Here is an 18,565-nt window from a genome sequence, read left to right on the forward strand (position 1 = left end):
GAGAGAGAGAAATCTTCAATCTACAGTTTTACTCCTCAAATGGCCACAACAGTCAACTCTAGGCCAGGCTGAAGCCAGGATGCAGGAACTCCATCTTGGTTGCTCACATAGATGGCAGGGGCCCAAGAACTTGTGACATTTGCTGCCCTCCCAGAAGCATTAGTAGGGAGCTAGACTTGAAACATAGCAGCAAAAACTCAAACCAGCACTCCAATATGGGATGCTGGGTCACGACATTGGCCCTATTTTGAAAAAAAAAATACTTCCTTAAACTATGTTTGGCTTCTTCTCTGGCACTAGAATTGATGCTACCTTTAGTTTTATACATCCAGTGTGTGTATATATATATATATATATATATAAAAGTCTAAATTTAAATGTGACTTTATCTTGAAAACTTTCCTAAAGAGAAATTTAACCACATAAAATTTGAATAAAATGCATACACATTTAATTTTTACAAAAGCAATACATTTCTCAGGATACACATGAGATTTTATATTTTCAAGTTACTTTTAAAAATAATCATAATATTTCATCAGTATGAGTACTTTTTTCACTCATCTAGATACTGTGTCATTTTTTTTATTATTCAACAAACAGAAATGTAATTTCAACTATTAAGACAGTATGTGTGGGTAATCATTCATATGAATAGCCACATTCTCTTGGACATGAGCATACAGAAGTCCACAGGTAAGAATTTATGCAATCATGGTTTAAATACTTAAAAAGAGATTCAAATTATTTAAAAACTATGCATTTTTCTTTTTAGAAGTATTTAGTATGATATAGCTTATGACAGAATAGTTTTAATAGTACACATATATAACAGATGTTTTACGTTTCTAATTTATAAAATTCATTGTTCAAATAACTTCCTTGATAGCAATTTTAGTTTAAATGTTATAAATAAGCTAAATGTTTATTATGTATCAGTGAACCTATTATTTTGATTTTAAAAAGCAAATAGTGATTATTTTTAAATAATAAAGAGCAATCCAAATTAAGCAATTGAGGATGCAGGAAACAAATTTGGTATAAAAAATGTAAAAGAATAACAAAAGGAAAAGATTTTTCCCAAATACAAAAATGTTACTTCCCCTTTGTTTACATTAAGGATTTTGAAAAGGTGCTTCTTATTCCTCATTATTGCACACAAGAATGCTATTTATAAGATTTAGCATATTTTTCATGTTTATCAACAGATTTCTGTTGGATTATTTTGATAATATACCATGATACAAAGTTATTTACTATGGCTGAAGAAACTGCAAGTATATATTTTACAAACATAAATGTAATATCCACATATCCTAATTTGTTGACATTATATATTTAGTTGCTTCTTATTTGAGGAAAAAAATTACAAGGGTTTGTAAAAGAGGAAGACTGCTACATATTCAAAACCCAAAGTTCTATTTCAATTTACCAATATTATTTAGTGGAAGAAAGGAGCAACATATCAGATTTTCAAATACATGAATATTAAATATAATCCAAAGGAATTTTAAAATGTGGCTACAAAATCAAATTCTAAACTCATCAACTCTCTGAAATATTTGGAGTGTAGACAATAAGTAAATGTTTTATCATCCAAATAGTAAGATCAAGAAATTCTGGATGGAGAGAATGAAAAATGTTAATTCTGCCATCAAAATATTTTTATGATTTCTAAAATTATGCCATTTGGAGTTTGTGAGCAAAGTTTGAAAATCGGTCTTCACTTAATCCTTTTGATTTTGTCTCTAAGTTCAACAAAATATACAAATTGCATGTCAATTATTTTCCTGCACCTCAAATATGGAGACTGCTATAATTTTCACAAATGATGAAAACTGCCTAAATGATGCTTGAAAAAAGCTTATAAAAATATGTGAATATATACTCAAAAAATACCAATCTATAGTCATGATGTCTTATGACAAAATGCAATGGTATCTTAAAATATTAAAACTTCCCCACTGAAATATACATGTAGTCAGCTCCAGAGAAAAATGTGTCCCCATGTAGGCAGCTGCCCTCAGGAATGTATTATTCCTTTTGGATTACTTTTTCCCTGGAGGAAACATTCTCATTAAAAAGATGAACTGATTTTTTCACACCCAGGGGAAAACACATAGTGCCTAGAAAAGCTTTCTAAATAGATAAACACCTCACCAGACTTAAAAAAAAAAAAAAAAAAAAAAAAAAAAACGGAGTATATCTGGCATATATCTGTTGAAAATATCTGCAAATTTCACCAGTATTCCATTAAGTCATGCCCTCAACTTTAAAGCAGGCATGTAAGTTCAGAACAATCATGATTATCTGTTTATTATAAAAACAATACTTAAGTAATTATACAACAAAATATGCTAAAAATTGGTATATGAGTTCTATGCCCAAGGACTATAGTTTTACATCCATTTTCCTCAAATATCTAAGCTTATTTTCTTTGAAAAATAGTCTAAAAGACAGCCAAAGTACTGCAAAGTATTTCCTGATCTTACTACATTTTAAGTAACATGTAGTTTTTCCCAATGGTTTTCTATGAGTTTGCGTGCTTAATACTCACCTAACGGAATTACTGACACTTCTTTGGCCATCCTTGCAGTTTAGGTCAAGGTAAAATGTATGATAGAACACTCATGAAATATTTGCTACTCACTGAATTCACCTTAGTCTGTAGACATCTATAAACACATATTTATTAATTCACTGAATACTCAATAAATACCAAGCAATTCTAGGATCTGATTGATATAAATACAAACTTCATCCCAATTATCTGTTTTCCCCACTGTGTTCTTTATAGTAATGCCTACAAAAATTATTTATAGTTTACTTAGATTTAACTTTTGGTCAGTTAAGTAGAAAAAAATCAAACAAATGATCAAAATGATTCTGGAGTAAGTGTACTGCACAGAATATAGAAAGTCAACATGGTACAGAACATTTGTAAAGACCATAATCACCAAGATCTTTTATTTGGTGGTAGATTCAGTTCGCTAAACTTCCATTTTCTTTCAAGATATTAATTTTAATGTACTTGAGTTTCTGTTCATTAATGGAGGAGATAGCAACTTAATCATTCTGTTAATCATAGGTATGCCACTGGTAACATTTTGTGTTTAAATTGGAGTTCTCTGTTTCTAACGTTCTATTAAGTTGCCTTTAGGAATTTGAAGAGGGACTCAGACTGTCACAGAGACTAGTAAATAGCAGCAGTAGTGACATTTGAAAATACTGAAAAAAGGAAACAATTTTTTTTGTTGGATTATCATCATTCACATTTGTAGGAAAACAGACAAAAGTAAATTAAAGCTACCTGCATCGTTAATCATTATGAGGGAGAGCACTTGCTAGGTTTAGACTAAAAAGGTGAATGATGTATCATATATTTGTTGTAGTTTTCTAAATTAACTTTGTAAAAGGTCCTTAAATAGTATTAAGTATGCCCACTATTGTGTGACATAAAGGCAAAACAATGGACATTACAAATATAATTTCAAAATGTGCTAAATGCAAACCTCATAGGCAAATATAAGAAAAGGCAAGTATCTAACTTAGAAATAGTACTCAAATTTTTTGAGAAATATCACATATTTTTGAAACTTTCTGAAGACTCAAAGTTAGTTCACAGGGTAAAATGATATAATAAAGTTAGTAAAACTACACTAATAAGGTCTTCCTTTTTCATAGAAGTCTTAACTTTATATTTACTATCAATTATATACAAATTATCATGAAATTAAAAATGATACAGGAGAATTCGAGAAGATCTGCTTCCAATTAATATTATTTTACAACTATTATACACACAAAGTAAGAGAATAATGTTCTCATATGAAAGATAAAGTTATACGTTTCTTAGATGTATGGAATAAATAACAATGTAGATAAATTACCGTGCAGTTAATTTTAGAGTCACAGTTGACATACAACCAGTAGAGAAAACTTATAATGTAACTTTCTTTAAGATCATCACATGACAAGCTCGTTGTTCTCATTTTTACAGATTTAAATTAAGGCAGAGACACAAAAAAAGTTCCCAAGGAACTCAGCATCCATCTAAGGAGGAAAACTGAACATAATTCACAACTGCAGAGTTTCTATTACACCTTTTAGTTACTGGCCACCATTGCTTAGGCAGTAAGGGCAAATAACTTGCAACTATTGTTTTGTTAATTCAGGCACAATTTATTTTGCTTGAAATGAAAGAAAAGTTAAATCTACCTGGACACTAAGCCAAATCCAGAGCGGAAAGAGCTATCTAACTACAACAAAAACTAATAAACTATGTTAGAAAAATGATAGGAAAGACAAAAATCCAAATTTTCACATAATGTGTCAGTTTTTAGTCTCAGAAAAAAATGGGAAAAAAATCTTGAGAAAACCAACATATTTGGGAGGTTTGGGGATCTCATTACATTAACCCTTATTTCCTCTAGGTATACATCGTTTTTAGAGCTATTCATCATGAGCACACTGCACTACTGAAGGATCTATTTCCTTCATCTATTGTCTTGCTCTATTATATCGGGAAAAAAAAAAAAAAACTGGGCAGTTCTGTTTCCCCTTCTATTCCAAAGTTTCATTCAATTCTACTGCATCAGACTTTCCAACTTACACCTTCCATCTTAGAAGTGAATGTCTGACGTTTCACTGAATTGACCTTCTGCATTCCTCTAAAGTACATCAGAATTTAAACATTTTGGGGAAAGCTTCTGGTGTAGGCCGTGGCTGTACCAGCACACTTCTTAAGTTACTGCTGCCTCTTCCTCTGTGACGTCCAGGAGCCCGTGGCAGACGGAGAATTTTACAAAGTCGCCCATGACACTGTAAATAACTTAATGTTTGTGCTGACATCTCTAATAGAACATTAGAATATAATAAACAGATTCCCCCTTTGAAAAGAAAAAAAAAAACTATTCATCCTAGTTTTTCTCATCTTTAAATCTCATTTTAATGTAAACAGATGTAAAAGCTGCCACCTCATGTATACTGCATATAATGCATTGATACACTCCGAGCTGCCTGAGAATAACACTTAAAAACCATGAACTGTGATCACATGTATTTTAACATTGGAAGGACAAAATTTATTTAAGCATGGTTGAAAGTGTAAATGCCCCATGGTCTAGCAGGTAACATTAAATGAAGCTTGCATGTTGTGACAATATGGAATGGGCTCAGCCAGCTGAAAAGCATTCAGATTCAAATTTGTTAAAGAAAAAAAAAAAGCAGAAGTAAAACTGTTCTGGTCAAATAAAAAAGTTTGTTCAGGGAGTTAACTTGTGGGTCACCACTTGGCAAGCCTTACTTTAGTATATCCAAAAGTACACAAGAGTGTAGTGGTATTTTGTAAACTGTATGAACTACTGGGTTAATTAGGGTATGAAATTTTAAGTACATTTACTAAGAAATCAACAACTTTCCCTATTTGGGATTATTTCTGAGTGGTAAAGCAGTCCATTAAAAATCCTTATCACTTCACTCATATAAAATTCTCTTTACATAGTCCTTAGTCATTTACATGTGCATAGTTCCATAGGGAATGATGTGCAGCAATCCCTTAAAATTCATGCAAATTGGCAAACTGGACAATTATACCAACATTTTTTTTAAATTAAAGCATGATTTTTTTGGTGCATGATATACGCAGATACATTATTACTGATAAGATGCATTTACTCATCAATTATGCATTTTTACATACTGACTTTCATACTGAAGATCTAAAATTTTAGTCTGCATGACACCAATGAACCTGTGATGTATAAAGCATGCTGGTCATCAGAAATCTGGAAAAGAACTTTGATAATCAATTAATATGAGGTTCTCACCTCTCATGTTTTATTTAAATACACACATACTACATTGAAAATATTGGTATCTAATATTAAATTTTCATTTTAATGATCTCTACAAGAAGAATCTTAAAGTATTTTAGTTAGGAAGACTAAAAATTATCACTGTTGGAAAAAAATGAATTTGTAAGTAAAAGTTTCAATTATGCACCTTCCAGGACATTAAAAGTAACAGAATTTTTCTACTTTCACTTATATGTACATGGATATGACTCAAAATTGAAGTATTGCAATGAAATTTGAAGTAAATGGTGATAAATTGAAAACCTTTCTTAAAATGTATGATCTGTAATAAGTTTGACTAAAGAAGACCAAAGTATTGATGCTGTTTAGTTCCATCTATGCATATGTCAAATAAAAACATTAATGAGGAAACATAAAAAATTAATCCTACAAAATATTGATTCATTATTTCCAATTTTAGGAACACATGTAATTTTTAAACAGGAACATGTTTATTTTATAGTAGAAATATACAATATTTCTTTATGTTCACTGATAGAGATGGTTAATTAAAAAAAACTCATTGGAAGATTTCCATCAATATAGTCCTATGAATGTCTTCTTCTATAAAATGACTTTCCTAATACACAATAAAAACATATCTGACATACTTAGCATTGTGCAATATATCATTACATTTTTATTTTTGACAGTGAGTAGAACAAAAGACAGTCCAATTTTATTCCATATTTGCATTATATCAATTCTCTATGAAATATTTGTAGTTTGATCTTCAAAAGTTTTTTTTTTATAAGAAGTAATCTAAATCACTCAAACTTAATTAGGGTTAAATATTTTTCTTTTAAAAACTGAGTACAAAAATTATTCATTTACTAGTACTTGTATAATTACCATGAGGAATATCTGACCTATGTCTTTGTAAGCCAAATGGTCTGCTAAACACAATCAAAGAAAAAAATAGTATGACATTACTGTCACAGTCAAACATTTATATTACATCACATTCTTTCCTTTCCCACAATCTTACATTCCTGAAGCATGAAGGTATAATCTGAATTCCTTAAAATTTTTCAAATAGAGCCCTGGATGAAAGCTGTGTCTGCAATCACCCCTTTATAATCCATCTGTTATTGTTTGACACATAAATGTTAAATATACTTATGGCAATATATATGGGTACTGCAGTTATAGAGGCATTAAGTTGAATTAACATTAACAACAAATAAATACAATTGTCAAATGCAATATTAATGGTGACAAATTTTGTTTGGATATAGATGTTAGCTAACATTTTTTAGGCACATGACTTATGTCTATCCAACTAGTTTAACTTATTAATATATTTGTACTTGTAAATAACAGAGAACTTCAAGTGGTTTGAGGGACATTATTCATAAATTAATTAGTTAAACTGATAGCACCTTAATTACCATTTTCACAACATTTTATTCTCTTTGCTAATCAGTCAGCTAAATGGGCTGGATTCTAGTGTTGAATTATATTCCTTCGATATTTCTGCTTCCTCTTTAGTGTACATGTTGCCATGCCTCCAAACATCTTAATCTAGTGTAACAAACATATTTCCAAATGAATTGTGAGCATATTTGTGGCCTACTTTGGGAACAATCTACTGAGCTCTTGAAATTAAATAACCAATGGGTTCTTTTTTTCTTTTTCTTTTTTTTTTTTTTTGCATTTCAACAAAAGGACTAAACCATTCTCACTCTTTTTCTCCTCAGATAAAATGAGGAAAAGAAGACAGGAAAGAAAGGAAGGAGAAAGGGAGGAGATACAAAGAAAAAGGCAGAGGGTCACAAATAATGAGAAAGCAGATAAGATTAATTTGACTAATTTGCCAGAAATGTAACATATTAAACAAAGAATTGATGTGTAACAGAAGCAACTGAAATCTTAGATTAATCTATATTCCTAAATTGTAACCTGTTTCACATGATGTGTAGGTGTTCTTCTTAGACACTAGGATGATTTTCCTACTGAGGTTGAGGGAACAGGGAAGAAGTATAGACTCAGGTACTCAAAACAGTTGCCAACACCTTCTAATTCACATGTATAATGGTCAGAATTTTGCCTAACCCAAAGATGTATTCCAGGTGGGACTTGTGTGCTAACCCTGTTTATCTCATAAGCTGGACCAACAGTACCTGGAAATGACTTTGTATACTGCCGTATAAATTATCTACATTTACATGGAATATGGTTATTTTGTCTAGAGATAATTTAAATATTTACACTAAATCCTTAGAGATAAAAATAATAGTTTGTAATATCTACCTGGAAAAACATTTATTTGAGACTATGTAACATACCAAATAAAACAGTCACAAAGAATAAGCTTAGTTTGCATCCAAATTTTAATTGATGCCTGAAACATTATATATTGTTGTTCCCCAAAATACTGTGGAGAGAATCTGCAAGACTGCTTAGTCCAATCATATACCATTGATCAATCAATATAATGATTTACTCAGTGAACAACCTGAAATATTAAAAATCAAAATTCCAAATGCACACAAGTATTGTTCTGTCTGTGTTAATGCCCTGGTAGGAGGCCATGTATATGGAGAAAAATAATTCATTTTTAATTCTGTACAGTTTCATGATTCTGACATGACATGGTAATTTTCCCTTCAAGTTTATCAGAGACAGGATGATTTCCCTTTTTATCCTCTTACTCTACTTGGGAAAATATAAGTTATATATCAGAAGTAACCTTTATTAATAAATCATATAATTGTTATTCTTGAGATTTAAAAATGTTGGACACCTAAGAAAGTGTATAAATAAAAATAACCTACAGAATATATGTGACAAAATTGATGAAATGGTGTTGGCGTGAAAATAATAAAACATTATAAATCTTTGAAAATTACACTAATGAACTTTCTTTGGAAATTACCTGAACTGTCCAGAACTATGTCTTTAATTTCATGTAATACTTATTTCAATTGTTAAGATTAGGAAATTAAGAAATGAATCTTAGGTAACCTGGAGGAATCCACATTGCATTAATACCTTATCATTTATAAAACACTGTCATGTCTATATGTAATAATATTGAGGAAATAATACTGACATTGTAAAAGAAAAAAAGTAATTCTCAACATGAATAAACATTAATAGCAACCCCAATTGTGAAATGAAATGCTAGTACTTATTCATTTTTTTTCTCCCTAATCCTGGGCTAAAATTGAGGAAGTAGATAAAGTGCAAAAGATACTTTTTTTTTTTCATGATAGTATCATGGAATTATTAAGCTTATTCCTTTCCTCTTTGAAGAAACATTTGGAAGGGAAACCATTGCAAAGAATATGGATAGCTTACCATACTTGGTCAATGTAGCGTTACAATTAAAAAAAATTTTTTTTTATAATTCCTCAGGGAAACTGATACCACCTGCTCAATCTGAATTCAAACAGTTACTGTCAATTTACTCATGGGTGAATACTGCCTCTTTGTGGCAGAATGCCATGGAAATTGTTCCTTAAACACAAAGTTCATGAAAGTTCATGAACAGCCTTTGATATTTTACCCATTCTAAGGAAGATGAAGTGGGCATTCACCATTAACAACACAGTACATGGCCCTTTCAATTTCAGATTCGTTCAAATGTTCCTTAACCTGAAGAACTAATCCACATTAACTGCCAAACAGGCGATTCGGTTATACCCACCAGCATGTTGAACAATTAGGTTACCAACCAACCTCAGATAATGTATCCATCATATTTGTTGAAGGTAGTTTGACACAAGTTAAGATATGGAAGTTATGGAAAAGTACAGGCTGAATAAATAACACTGACATGACAAAATACATAATACTGAGAGAAAAGCGAATGTGCAATATATCACTTACCATGCTCCGTGTATTAGATGAATACTTCAGTAGGGAAGCAACGTATACAGTTAAAATATCATTAATAAACACGTTGCGTGATGCATTCAGAAAAAAATATACTTCCCTGAACCAATAAAGGCATAAATTAGACATATGTACATTTTAAGATTTTTTATAAATGGGGGAGATCTTTTTCTATTAGGAATACAGTTTAGCTCCTAGTTCCTAAATTGTTAATAACTGGAATCCCATCAATCACACAAAGCTAAAACTTTTACACTTTGAGTAATCATTACTTCAATCCCTCATATTTGACATAGTTATCAAGTGTTTATTCAGAAACTATTTAAAAAAATTACATGTGCTGGGATACATATGAGACTGTAACAACAGTAGCCCCATCTTACAGAGATCCTGTTTGTCCTTAGCATCACTGCTTGCTGCCCAGAGGGATAACCACATTGTATAGAGAGACTTGTACAGTCCATCATTTGGTCTTCTGAGGTGCCAGTACACGTGGATCTGTACAAATGAGACTGGGTTTGGTTAAACAATCAGAAACTCGGCTACAATAGTAGTCAAATCAACACATCATTTTGGTTCACTAATAAAAATACTTTGAAGTCTTCTCTAATAAAACCAAAAACTTGCACACAATTCTCACTGGAATGGCCCGAATAATTGCCCTATTTTTTTCCCTTTATACATTAGGATACAATCAGCCTTGTTTTGTTTTAATTTTTAAATTACAGATCCAATTGGGGTGGGTTGCATTGGCTTTTAACGATTTTGCCATTAACAGCTCCACATTTTTAATGATTTAAAATGCCTTTCTGGTATCACTCGGGTTTTGGAAATGCAGCTCCTAATACAATGCGACACCTCTGCAAAAAAAACCATAGGCTAAATAGTGAAGGAAAGAGGAATGCTAAATGTGCATATAAAAATAGGTGCTACAATAAAATATTTGTATATTTCATCAATAAGTTATTTTGACTAATCAATTATGGATCATATAGCTCTGTAAATTTTAATGATTTGTCCACATCTATAGTGATCCTTTTCAGGATCACAATTTTTTTGTTGTTTTTCGTTGTTTTGTTTTGTTTTTAAATTCAAATGTCCAGAATGCATACAAACACATCCTTTAAAAACAAAGGAGAGGAATGAGCAGGGAGGAGGAGGAAGGGGAGGGGGGAGAGAGAGAGAGAGAACAAACTTCCTGTTAAAGTTGGGGTGTGCTAACCTCTCCACCAAAGCCATTTAGACCCACCCATGGCTTAGAGGAGGAGAATGGGGGGAGGGGGTGGAAGTGGAGTGGGGCGTGGTGCGGTGCGGCAAAGGGAGAGAAAGAGGAGGATCTGCGCGCTGCCACCGTCCACCTCGCTAACGCACCTCCAACACGACCGCGACCCTCTCCTCCCGCCCACGCAGCAAGAGAAAACGTGACGGACCCAACTTACACAAATGTTTCCCGCGTGTAAAACGAAAAGGAAAAAAAAAAAAAAAACCCAAACTGCACACCCTTTCAGTTATCTTCCGCCGAAGCTGAGAACCCTGTGCCAAGGCACTTCGCCCTAAACGTTGAGACGGCACGGCTCATCACGCGTGTGCACCGTGCGCGCGTCTGCTTTGCTCGCTTGCTCGCGTTTTGTTTTGTCGCGTTTGTTCTGTTGCAACGCAAAGCGCTCCGAGAAGGGGGTGGGGGACGGGGGACGGGGGACGGGGGGCGGGGGGCGGGGGACGGGGTGGGAGTTTCTTTGCTTGTTCGTTAGAACTGGCTGAATGTGGTCTGTTTTTCCAGCACTTCGAGGTAGTCCGGCTCAACGTTTAGTTTTGCTTTTAACTCCAGATACTCGTTCCGGTTGGGTTCTACAAAGACAGCACTCGGGGGGCTGTAGAGCACCGGTTCCCGCAGCCGGCTGTCCCCCGCCCCCGGGTGCAAATACTGGTGGGGCCGCCGCAAGTCATAGTTGGGGGAGAAGGTGTACGCAGCCGGGCTGCACGGGAATTTGGGATATTCCGGGAGGCTGTTGCCGGCGGGGGTGGTGGAGCAGTGTTTCTCTGGTTCTAAAATGCCCCTGTAAAAGCGGTCGGCGTCCTGCACCGGCGACAGCAGGTCCTCCCGGGGCTCGATGGTGCTGACGCTGTAGGCGGGGCTCCGCAAGTGGTGGCTTTCCCGCCTCTCCTCGTCCCCCGGCTGCAGCTGTAGCTGCGGCGGGGGCGGGGGCTGCGGCTGCGGCTGCGACTGCGGCTGGGGCAGCAGCGGCGGCGGCGGCGGCGGCGGCGGCGGCTGCTGCAGGTGGTGGTTGCCGCCGTAGGTGACCTTGAGCTCGTGCAAGTCTTTGTAATCCTCCACCGAGTTGCCCTCCCGCGAGCGGTAGATGGGGTTTTTGCACATGTGGCCCAGAGGGTGCGGGATGTACTCGTACACGTGGCCCGCGGGCGTCTTCACCTTGGGCAGCGCCGGGCCGCGGTGGTGCACGTGCGCGTGGGGGTGGCCGCCCGCGCCGCCGCCGCCGGCCCCGCCGCCGCCGTACACGCTGTACTGCATGTTGAAGGAGCTCACGTCCGAGTTGTTGGTGCTGGTGTGGTCGCTCTGGCTCTTCTTCCGGCGCTTCATGACCAGCACGAAGAGCCCGGCGGCCACGAAGACGGACATGATGAAGACCAGCAGCAGGCTGAGGATGAGCACGGACAAGGGCACCGACGACGCCCCTCCGCCCGCACCCAAGCCCGCGGGCGCCCCGGTGCCGTTGAAACGCACGGCGGGCGTGGTCACCGCGCCGGTCCTCGCGGGCCCCTGGATGGAGGAGGGCGTGGGCGTGGAGACCACCACGTCCGAGTGGTCCGGGCACAGCAGCTCCGATTTGATGGCGCGCATGTCCGTCTCTGCGAACTTCTTGGGCGCCTTGCAGATGACCTCGTCCACGAGGACGCCGGCCTTGAGCTGCTCGACCCACAGCTTCAAGCCCACCACGTCGCAGGTGCAATCCCAGGGGTTGTCGTGCAGGTCGATCTGGATGAGCGACTTGAGCTGGTCCAGGACTCCGCTCACGGGCAGGGAGGCGAAGTGGTTGCTCCGCAGGTTCAGCCGCAGGAGGGTGAGGCCCGAGAAGACGCCCGAGGGCATGGCCTGCAGGAGGTTGTTGTTCAGGAAGAGCAGCTGCAGGTTCGGCACCGGGTCGAAGGTGCCGGCCTGGATCTCGCGGATGAGATTGTACTGGAGGAAGAGATACTGCAGGCTCTGCAGGCCGAAGAACAGCTCGGGGCTCAGCCTCTCGATCCGGTTGCCGTTCAGGTAGAGGCGCCGCAGGTTGGCAAGGTCCCCGAAGGCGCGGTCCTGGATCACCGAGATGCGGTTGTTGCCCAGGTGCAGGAGGTCCAGCCCCGTGGCCTCCAAGAAGTCTGTCCTGCGCACGACGGCGATGTAGTTCTCCGTCAGGTACATTTTCTTGGGATTATAGGGCTTGGGCTGCAACTCGGCGATGCTCTCGATCTTGCGCTCCTGGCAGTTCACGTTGAGGCCGAGATCCGAGATCTGCAGGTTGCAAGTGCACGCGGTGGGACACTCCAAAGGCACCGGGGATTTGGTCTGGTAGGCGATGCTGGGGCCGTAGTTGCCATAGCCCAAGTCCTTGGAGGGCTGCCTGGAAGTGGGGCGCACCCTGGGCTTGTTGGGCTGGCGGGTCCCCTTAGGGGGCTTCAAAGGGGGTTTGTAAACAGCAGAGGAGGAGGTGGCCACCGAGTTCACCGAGGCCGGGGTGGTGTGCAAGTACCCCGTGGTGCTCAAAGGCGTCTGCGGCCTCATCTCGTAGTCGGAAATAAGTTTCCTGGGGCAAAGCTCCTGCTTGGATACCTCATCCAAGTCCCTGCCGTGCAAGCGGAAGGGGGTCTCACAAACCACATCCCCCACCAGGGCCGAGTAGGAGATGCTGTCCAACCAATCCTTGAGGGAGATCAGCTCACAGGAGCAATTCCAGGGGTTTTCCTCCAGCTGTAACTCCACGACTTTATCCATGTGCTGCAACAGCCCCACGTAGGGCAGCAGTTTCAGCCGGTTCCCCCGCAGGTCCAAGTGCGTTAAGGGCACAAAACGGAAAAGATTGTTGGGTAAACTGGACAAGAGATTGTCATTGAGGATGAGCACCTGCAACAAATGCAGCTTCGCAAAAGCACTGGGCTCAATGATGCTGATGTAGTTGTAATCGACCTGTAGGTACTCCAGGTTCTCCAAGCCAAGGAACGTGTCATCCCGCAGAAGTTCCAGTTTGTTGTTGTTCAGATGCAGCCTCCTCAAACCCCGCAGCCCATGGAAAGCCCCAGTCTCAATGTCCTGGATAACATTGCTCCCCAGGTGCAGAATTGAAGCCCCGGTGTAATTGACAAACTCATTGGGATAGAGACGGTTCAAAAGGTTTCCAGACAGCAAGAGGTGGTAGACTGGGAAACGTGGAGGGCTGATTTCAGAGAGACTGATGATCCCCCGGTTCTCACAGCTCACAGTTAAAACGCCGTCCTTTTCCTCACAAGGACATGCATTGTCACAGATTTCCCCATAATAATCGATGGTTTCTGCACACGAGAGGACGAGAGATGTTACAGCAAACGCTAGAGTCTGCAGCATCCAGCTATGCATTTTTCTGTGAAGGTCCTGCTCCAAAGTTACTGGGGGACAGCAAGTGTGCATTTTACCTCCTGCAAGGGAGAGAGGGAACAAGGAAACAACAGAACATGACAAAATTTTAAGGGATTACAAGTCTCTCTCTCGGTAGGATTTTCTCTGAAACCCAGGATGGCCGGTGAATGACAGCCCTCTCCGCCATCTCCCAGTGGATCAGCCACATTCTCCAGACTTTATTAAAATCTGATACTCATTTTGATTTAAAGGTTGATTCCATTTTTTTCTAATAAGCACGCTGCAAATGTGCGGCTCCTTACAATATCAGGGCAGATAAAGTCCCACGTTGGTGTTTGCCTCCACTGCCCCCCCCTTTCAAAACCAACCCATAAATATACATAAAATGGCTGTCAGTTCAGTCTCATGGTTCTAATTTAAGAGAAAAGAAGCACCATTTTACAAGGCTCCCCTCACCTAGATCCAGCCTTCACCCCCACCTTCCCCAACTCCTTTCTTTCGGAACCTCTTCAGTTAACAGTTCACCATGGAGGTCTCCCATCTTCACAGAATTGAAGGCAAGGAGCCAGAATACCTGGGTTATTTTCAGATCATCGCCCAGAAATGCCAGGGTGGCAACCTAAAGAATACTTTTCCAGGCAGAAAAGGATGCACGAGAATGCATTGAAAAGGAGCCAGAAGCAGCTCTTAAATCACCAATTGTCTTCGGAAGCTTTGAGTAAGGAGGAAGAAAAAAAGAAGAGGAAGAGGGCGTTCGCTTTGATGGTGGACCTCACTACCACGCTATTAAGCACATCAGCGTCCTAATTGCTCGCACGGTGCCACTTAGCAGCGCTTCCCCGAGAGCGCCCTGCGACGACTTCTCCTCATTGATCATGTCAGCGACGCCAGCAAACTGCATCTTTAAGCCACTGAAACGCTTCTGCACGGTGGATTACAAAAGAACTCGGCGAAGGAAATCTGCAGTCTCGGAACACCGCCGTTACCTTGAGTTGCAAGAGGACGCTCCTAGCATTTACCCGGAATCAGCTCAAAGTAAACCGAGGACCGGCGCCAAAGCCTACCTCACCTCGGCCCCGCTCCTGTTTCTCACGGTATGCAAAGCTAACCCTAGGAATTCACAGCATCGGGACTGAGAACCACCTCGCCAGCACTCCCATCTTTGGAGTTGCTTATTACATTTAATTGTCAATGCTGCCCCCCCCCCCACTTTTTTTTTTCCATCAGGGAAAGGGCGGCTGGACTGATTAGGAGGCAAAGCAGAGGGTGGAGAACAGTAAGTGCATGGGTCAGAGCTTTAATATCCGAATTTCACCTCCCCTGCCCCCCTCCAAGGAACCCATATGACACCCCCTCCCCTTTTTTCTTTTTTGTCCCCTAGCAAGCTGCCTTCCACTTGTGGTCGACAGCACCACTCTCAAAGGAGGGACCTACATGGAGCGAGTGTGTGCGTGTGAGTGCGGGTGCGTTGGCGAGCGGGGCCGCGTGCGGGCTGGGGGAGTGGGGGTGGAGGCTGGGGGGGGGCGGCTGGCATTTGATGGAGACGCCGGGTTCTGGGAGCCACTGCCTATTCTCTAGCCAGCCTCGCCTTCTTCATGGCCACCGACGTCTGATGTGGAACCGTAAAGCCCACACGGAAACCGAGTCGCTTCCGAGAGACACGGGTTCGAGCCTGGAGACCGCGCTCTGGGTCGCCCAGATCCGCGTGTTGGGCAGCGCTGCCCTTCACCACGCCAAGAGCGCACGGGTGCCCAAGAGCCCCTCACGTGCGGTCCAGACCGATGGGGACCACCGTGTGAACACCTCCCCGGAGGCATCCCCGACCTCCCCGCGCAGCGGTCGACAGCTCCCGGCTTCAAAGCCGCAACACCAGCCCCGAGGAAAGCGAAACGTTTACCTTAGAATTTCGTTTCTCCACTGGCTCCAATCTGCACAGCCATTCAGCAGCGCGGGGCGCCCTCCCCCGCCCTGCCCGTGCTCCCCGCCCCCACTCACCCCCCAACTCCAGCTGAGAACCCATTGCAAATTGTGTCCAGCCAGCGTGCAACTCCGGCGTTTACAACTTTAATTCAGTTCTGGTTCGCCTGGGTTGCAGAGCTTCCCCTCTCACCCCACTCCCTTTCCCCTCCTCCTTGCCATCAAAGGAGAACGAATATTTGAGAAAATAAAGTTGAATGAGCCGGGGAAGGCTGACATGCTGACTGGGAAAAGCACCTGCGATGTAAATTCGCGGGTGCGCTCTACCTTCTCAAAGGATCATTTTTTCCCTCCTCTCTTTCGCTCTCTCTCTCTTTTTTTTTTTTTTCTAGAGAGCGGGGGCGGGGGACTGTATCTGTTCTCCCCCAAAGAATTCAGACCCCGGATCTCCGCCCTGCACAGCGCTGCACGGAGCAGCTTGGGGCCGCTCGGGCTACAGCCACACACCCAGGCCGGACCCGCGGCTCGCGGCACAGCTGCTCCAACGGCCGCCCAGGCAGAAGCACCCGGAGTTCCAGGACGCGAGGCTCCCCTCCCCCACCCCGCCCCAAAGAGAAGGAAGGGAAAAGGGAGGCAGGAGGGGAGGGAGGAGAGGGGAAGCAAGCCACCCCGCCGCACGCACAGACACACGCGAGCCTCTTTTGCAAAGTAAACGGCAGACTTACCCCGTCTCACGTCTCCGGGGCCCACTCATGATAGCCACCCTTAAAAAAAAATACCTCTTCGGGGTGTGCTCTGGCTTTCTGAAGCCCAGGCTGGGCGAGCAGGCGGCGAGCAGTGCGGTCCCGGCGGTGGAGCCCAAGAGGCGCCCGGACGCCGCCAGCCCCGGGGGCCGCCGCCGCGGTGGCGACCGCGGGTTCCGGGGCTCCCCCAACGGCTCTCCCCGGCGCTCTCCGCGGTAGTCGGAGCGGGCAGCGGGGTTGGGGGGGTGCGGGGAGGGAGCGCGGGGGGCGATCGCGAGCGGTGGGATGGGAAGGGAGGGGGAGGGGGCGGCGGAGGACCGGCTGAAGAGGCGCCTCGCGGTAGGGGCTGGGAGCTGAAGCCGGGCGGGGTGCGGAGGGGGAGAAGCTGCCGGGAGGGGAGGCGCGGAGCGGGAGGAGGGGGACGCCGACAGGGCAGCCTGGCCCCGCCGGCCCTGCCAACGTGACGGCCGGGCTGGCCGAGCGCTCGAGACCGCTCGCACCCAGGCGCCCACCCTCGCCTCTGCGCGACCGCGGGGTCCCCGGCACCCTCGGCTGCACCCCCTCAGCCCCTAACTCCCACCCCCATCGGGCGGGTACTTACAGTTCCCATCTGCAGAGGGGGGCAACTTTCTCCAGGCCAGCAGTGGCCGCCGCCGCCGCCCCCTCCAGCCGCCTGGGGCTCCACGCACCCTCCGGCCTGGGTTCGCGCCTGCCGGCCGGCCAGCCAGCCCTCCCCTCCCCCCCTGCGCTCTCCTCCTCGCCGTCTTCACCACATTCCCCCCTGGTCAGTGGCGCACGCCCGGGGCCGAGCCAGAGGGAGCGGGGCGCGAGGAGGGTGTGCATGCATCGCCCGCCTTCTTCTTGCAGCGCACGCTGTACATGGTAGTGAGGGGGCGAGCGAAGGTGGCACCGGCCCCTCAGCTGCTCCCGCGGCGGCGGCGGCGGCGGCTGCGGCTGCTGCGCTGTCCTCCGCCCCCCGCGCGGCGGCGACCACCGCGCTGGGATCCCGCCGCCGCTTTCCCTCTCGCCGAGCCGCGGCCGCGGCCCCCTAGTTAGAATTCGAACCGCTCCCGCATTCTCTTGACGGTTTCATTGCTCCAGGCGCTTGCAGGCTTTTTTGTTGTTTTTTCCTTTTTAAAAAATTATTATTCCTCTGTCCCTTCCCTAGCTGCGGCGCCCGGTCGTCATTATTCGGAACTCTTTATCTCCGACATCCTTTGGGGTGCCTGGGGAGGGAGGGGGCAGGGACAGCGTTGTTCTACGCCTGTGGCGTGTCCTGGCCGCCCGGAGGTTCTAAAAAAAAAAAAAAAAAAAAAAAACTCCTCAGAGAAAGTCGCGTCTTCCCCGGAGCCGGCGCCGAGGGGCTGGCAGCGCGGTAAGCATGGCCGGGGATCCCTGAGGCGTCTGCTCCGAAGCGGGTGCAGGGCCCCGTCCGGTGCACTTGTTTATTGTCGCGCCTCTGGTGCGAGCCAAGCTGCAGCAGACATGATGGGCCCGGGGCGAAGCGGGCGCGCGGTGGCCGATAGATGGCAGCCGCGGGCGGAGACGTCCTTCGGCTCCGGCGGCGCCGCCGGAGCCCCCGCGCGGATGGCACA

At 43.4% G+C, this 18,565-nt stretch overlaps 2 protein-coding genes and 1 long non-coding RNA gene across 7 annotated transcripts in view; 2 read left to right on the forward strand and 1 right to left on the reverse strand.

Moving 5' to 3' along the window:
* Window positions 1–17,723, reverse strand: part of SLITRK5 (SLIT and NTRK like family member 5) — a 75,163-nt gene extending 57,440 nt beyond the window's left edge. Inside the window, exons 1-2 of one of the 5 annotated variants that reach the window (XR_011378611.1) lie at window positions 16,953–17,090; window positions 11,196–14,369 (exon numbers count right to left, since the gene is read on the reverse strand). Coding sequence is in view for 4 of the 5 variants with exons in the window: in XM_051849993.2 (XP_051705953.2) it covers window positions 11,443–14,361 (2,919 nt within the window). In the remaining variant the exon portion in view is untranslated. Of the gene's footprint in view, window positions 1–254; window positions 14,370–16,207; window positions 16,374–16,952; window positions 17,138–17,571 lie in introns of those variants that run through there. The other 4 variants (XM_051849993.2, XM_051849994.2, XM_051849992.2 and 1 more) reach the window with 4 other exon arrangements.
* Window positions 15,428–16,378, forward strand: LOC108177056 (uncharacterized). The gene is made up of 2 exons (XM_017343617.3): window positions 15,428–15,586; window positions 15,692–16,378. Exon 2 carries the CDS (start codon window positions 15,848–15,850, stop codon window positions 16,376–16,378), a length of 531 nt encoding a protein of 176 aa, XP_017199106.2. The 5' UTR covers window positions 15,428–15,586; window positions 15,692–15,847.
* Window positions 16,505–18,565, forward strand: part of LOC103349096 (uncharacterized) — a 374,077-nt gene continuing 372,016 nt past the window's right edge. Inside the window, exons 1-2 of the long non-coding RNA XR_011378685.1 lie at window positions 16,505–16,531; window positions 16,620–17,185. This is a non-coding gene — a long non-coding RNA (uncharacterized lncRNA). The remainder of the gene's footprint in view (window positions 16,532–16,619; window positions 17,186–18,565) is intronic.

This window comes from Oryctolagus cuniculus, chromosome 9 (genome assembly GCF_964237555.1).
Source record: "Oryctolagus cuniculus chromosome 9, mOryCun1.1, whole genome shotgun sequence".
In the NCBI taxonomy this organism is placed as follows: Eukaryota; Metazoa; Chordata; class Mammalia; order Lagomorpha; family Leporidae; genus Oryctolagus; species Oryctolagus cuniculus.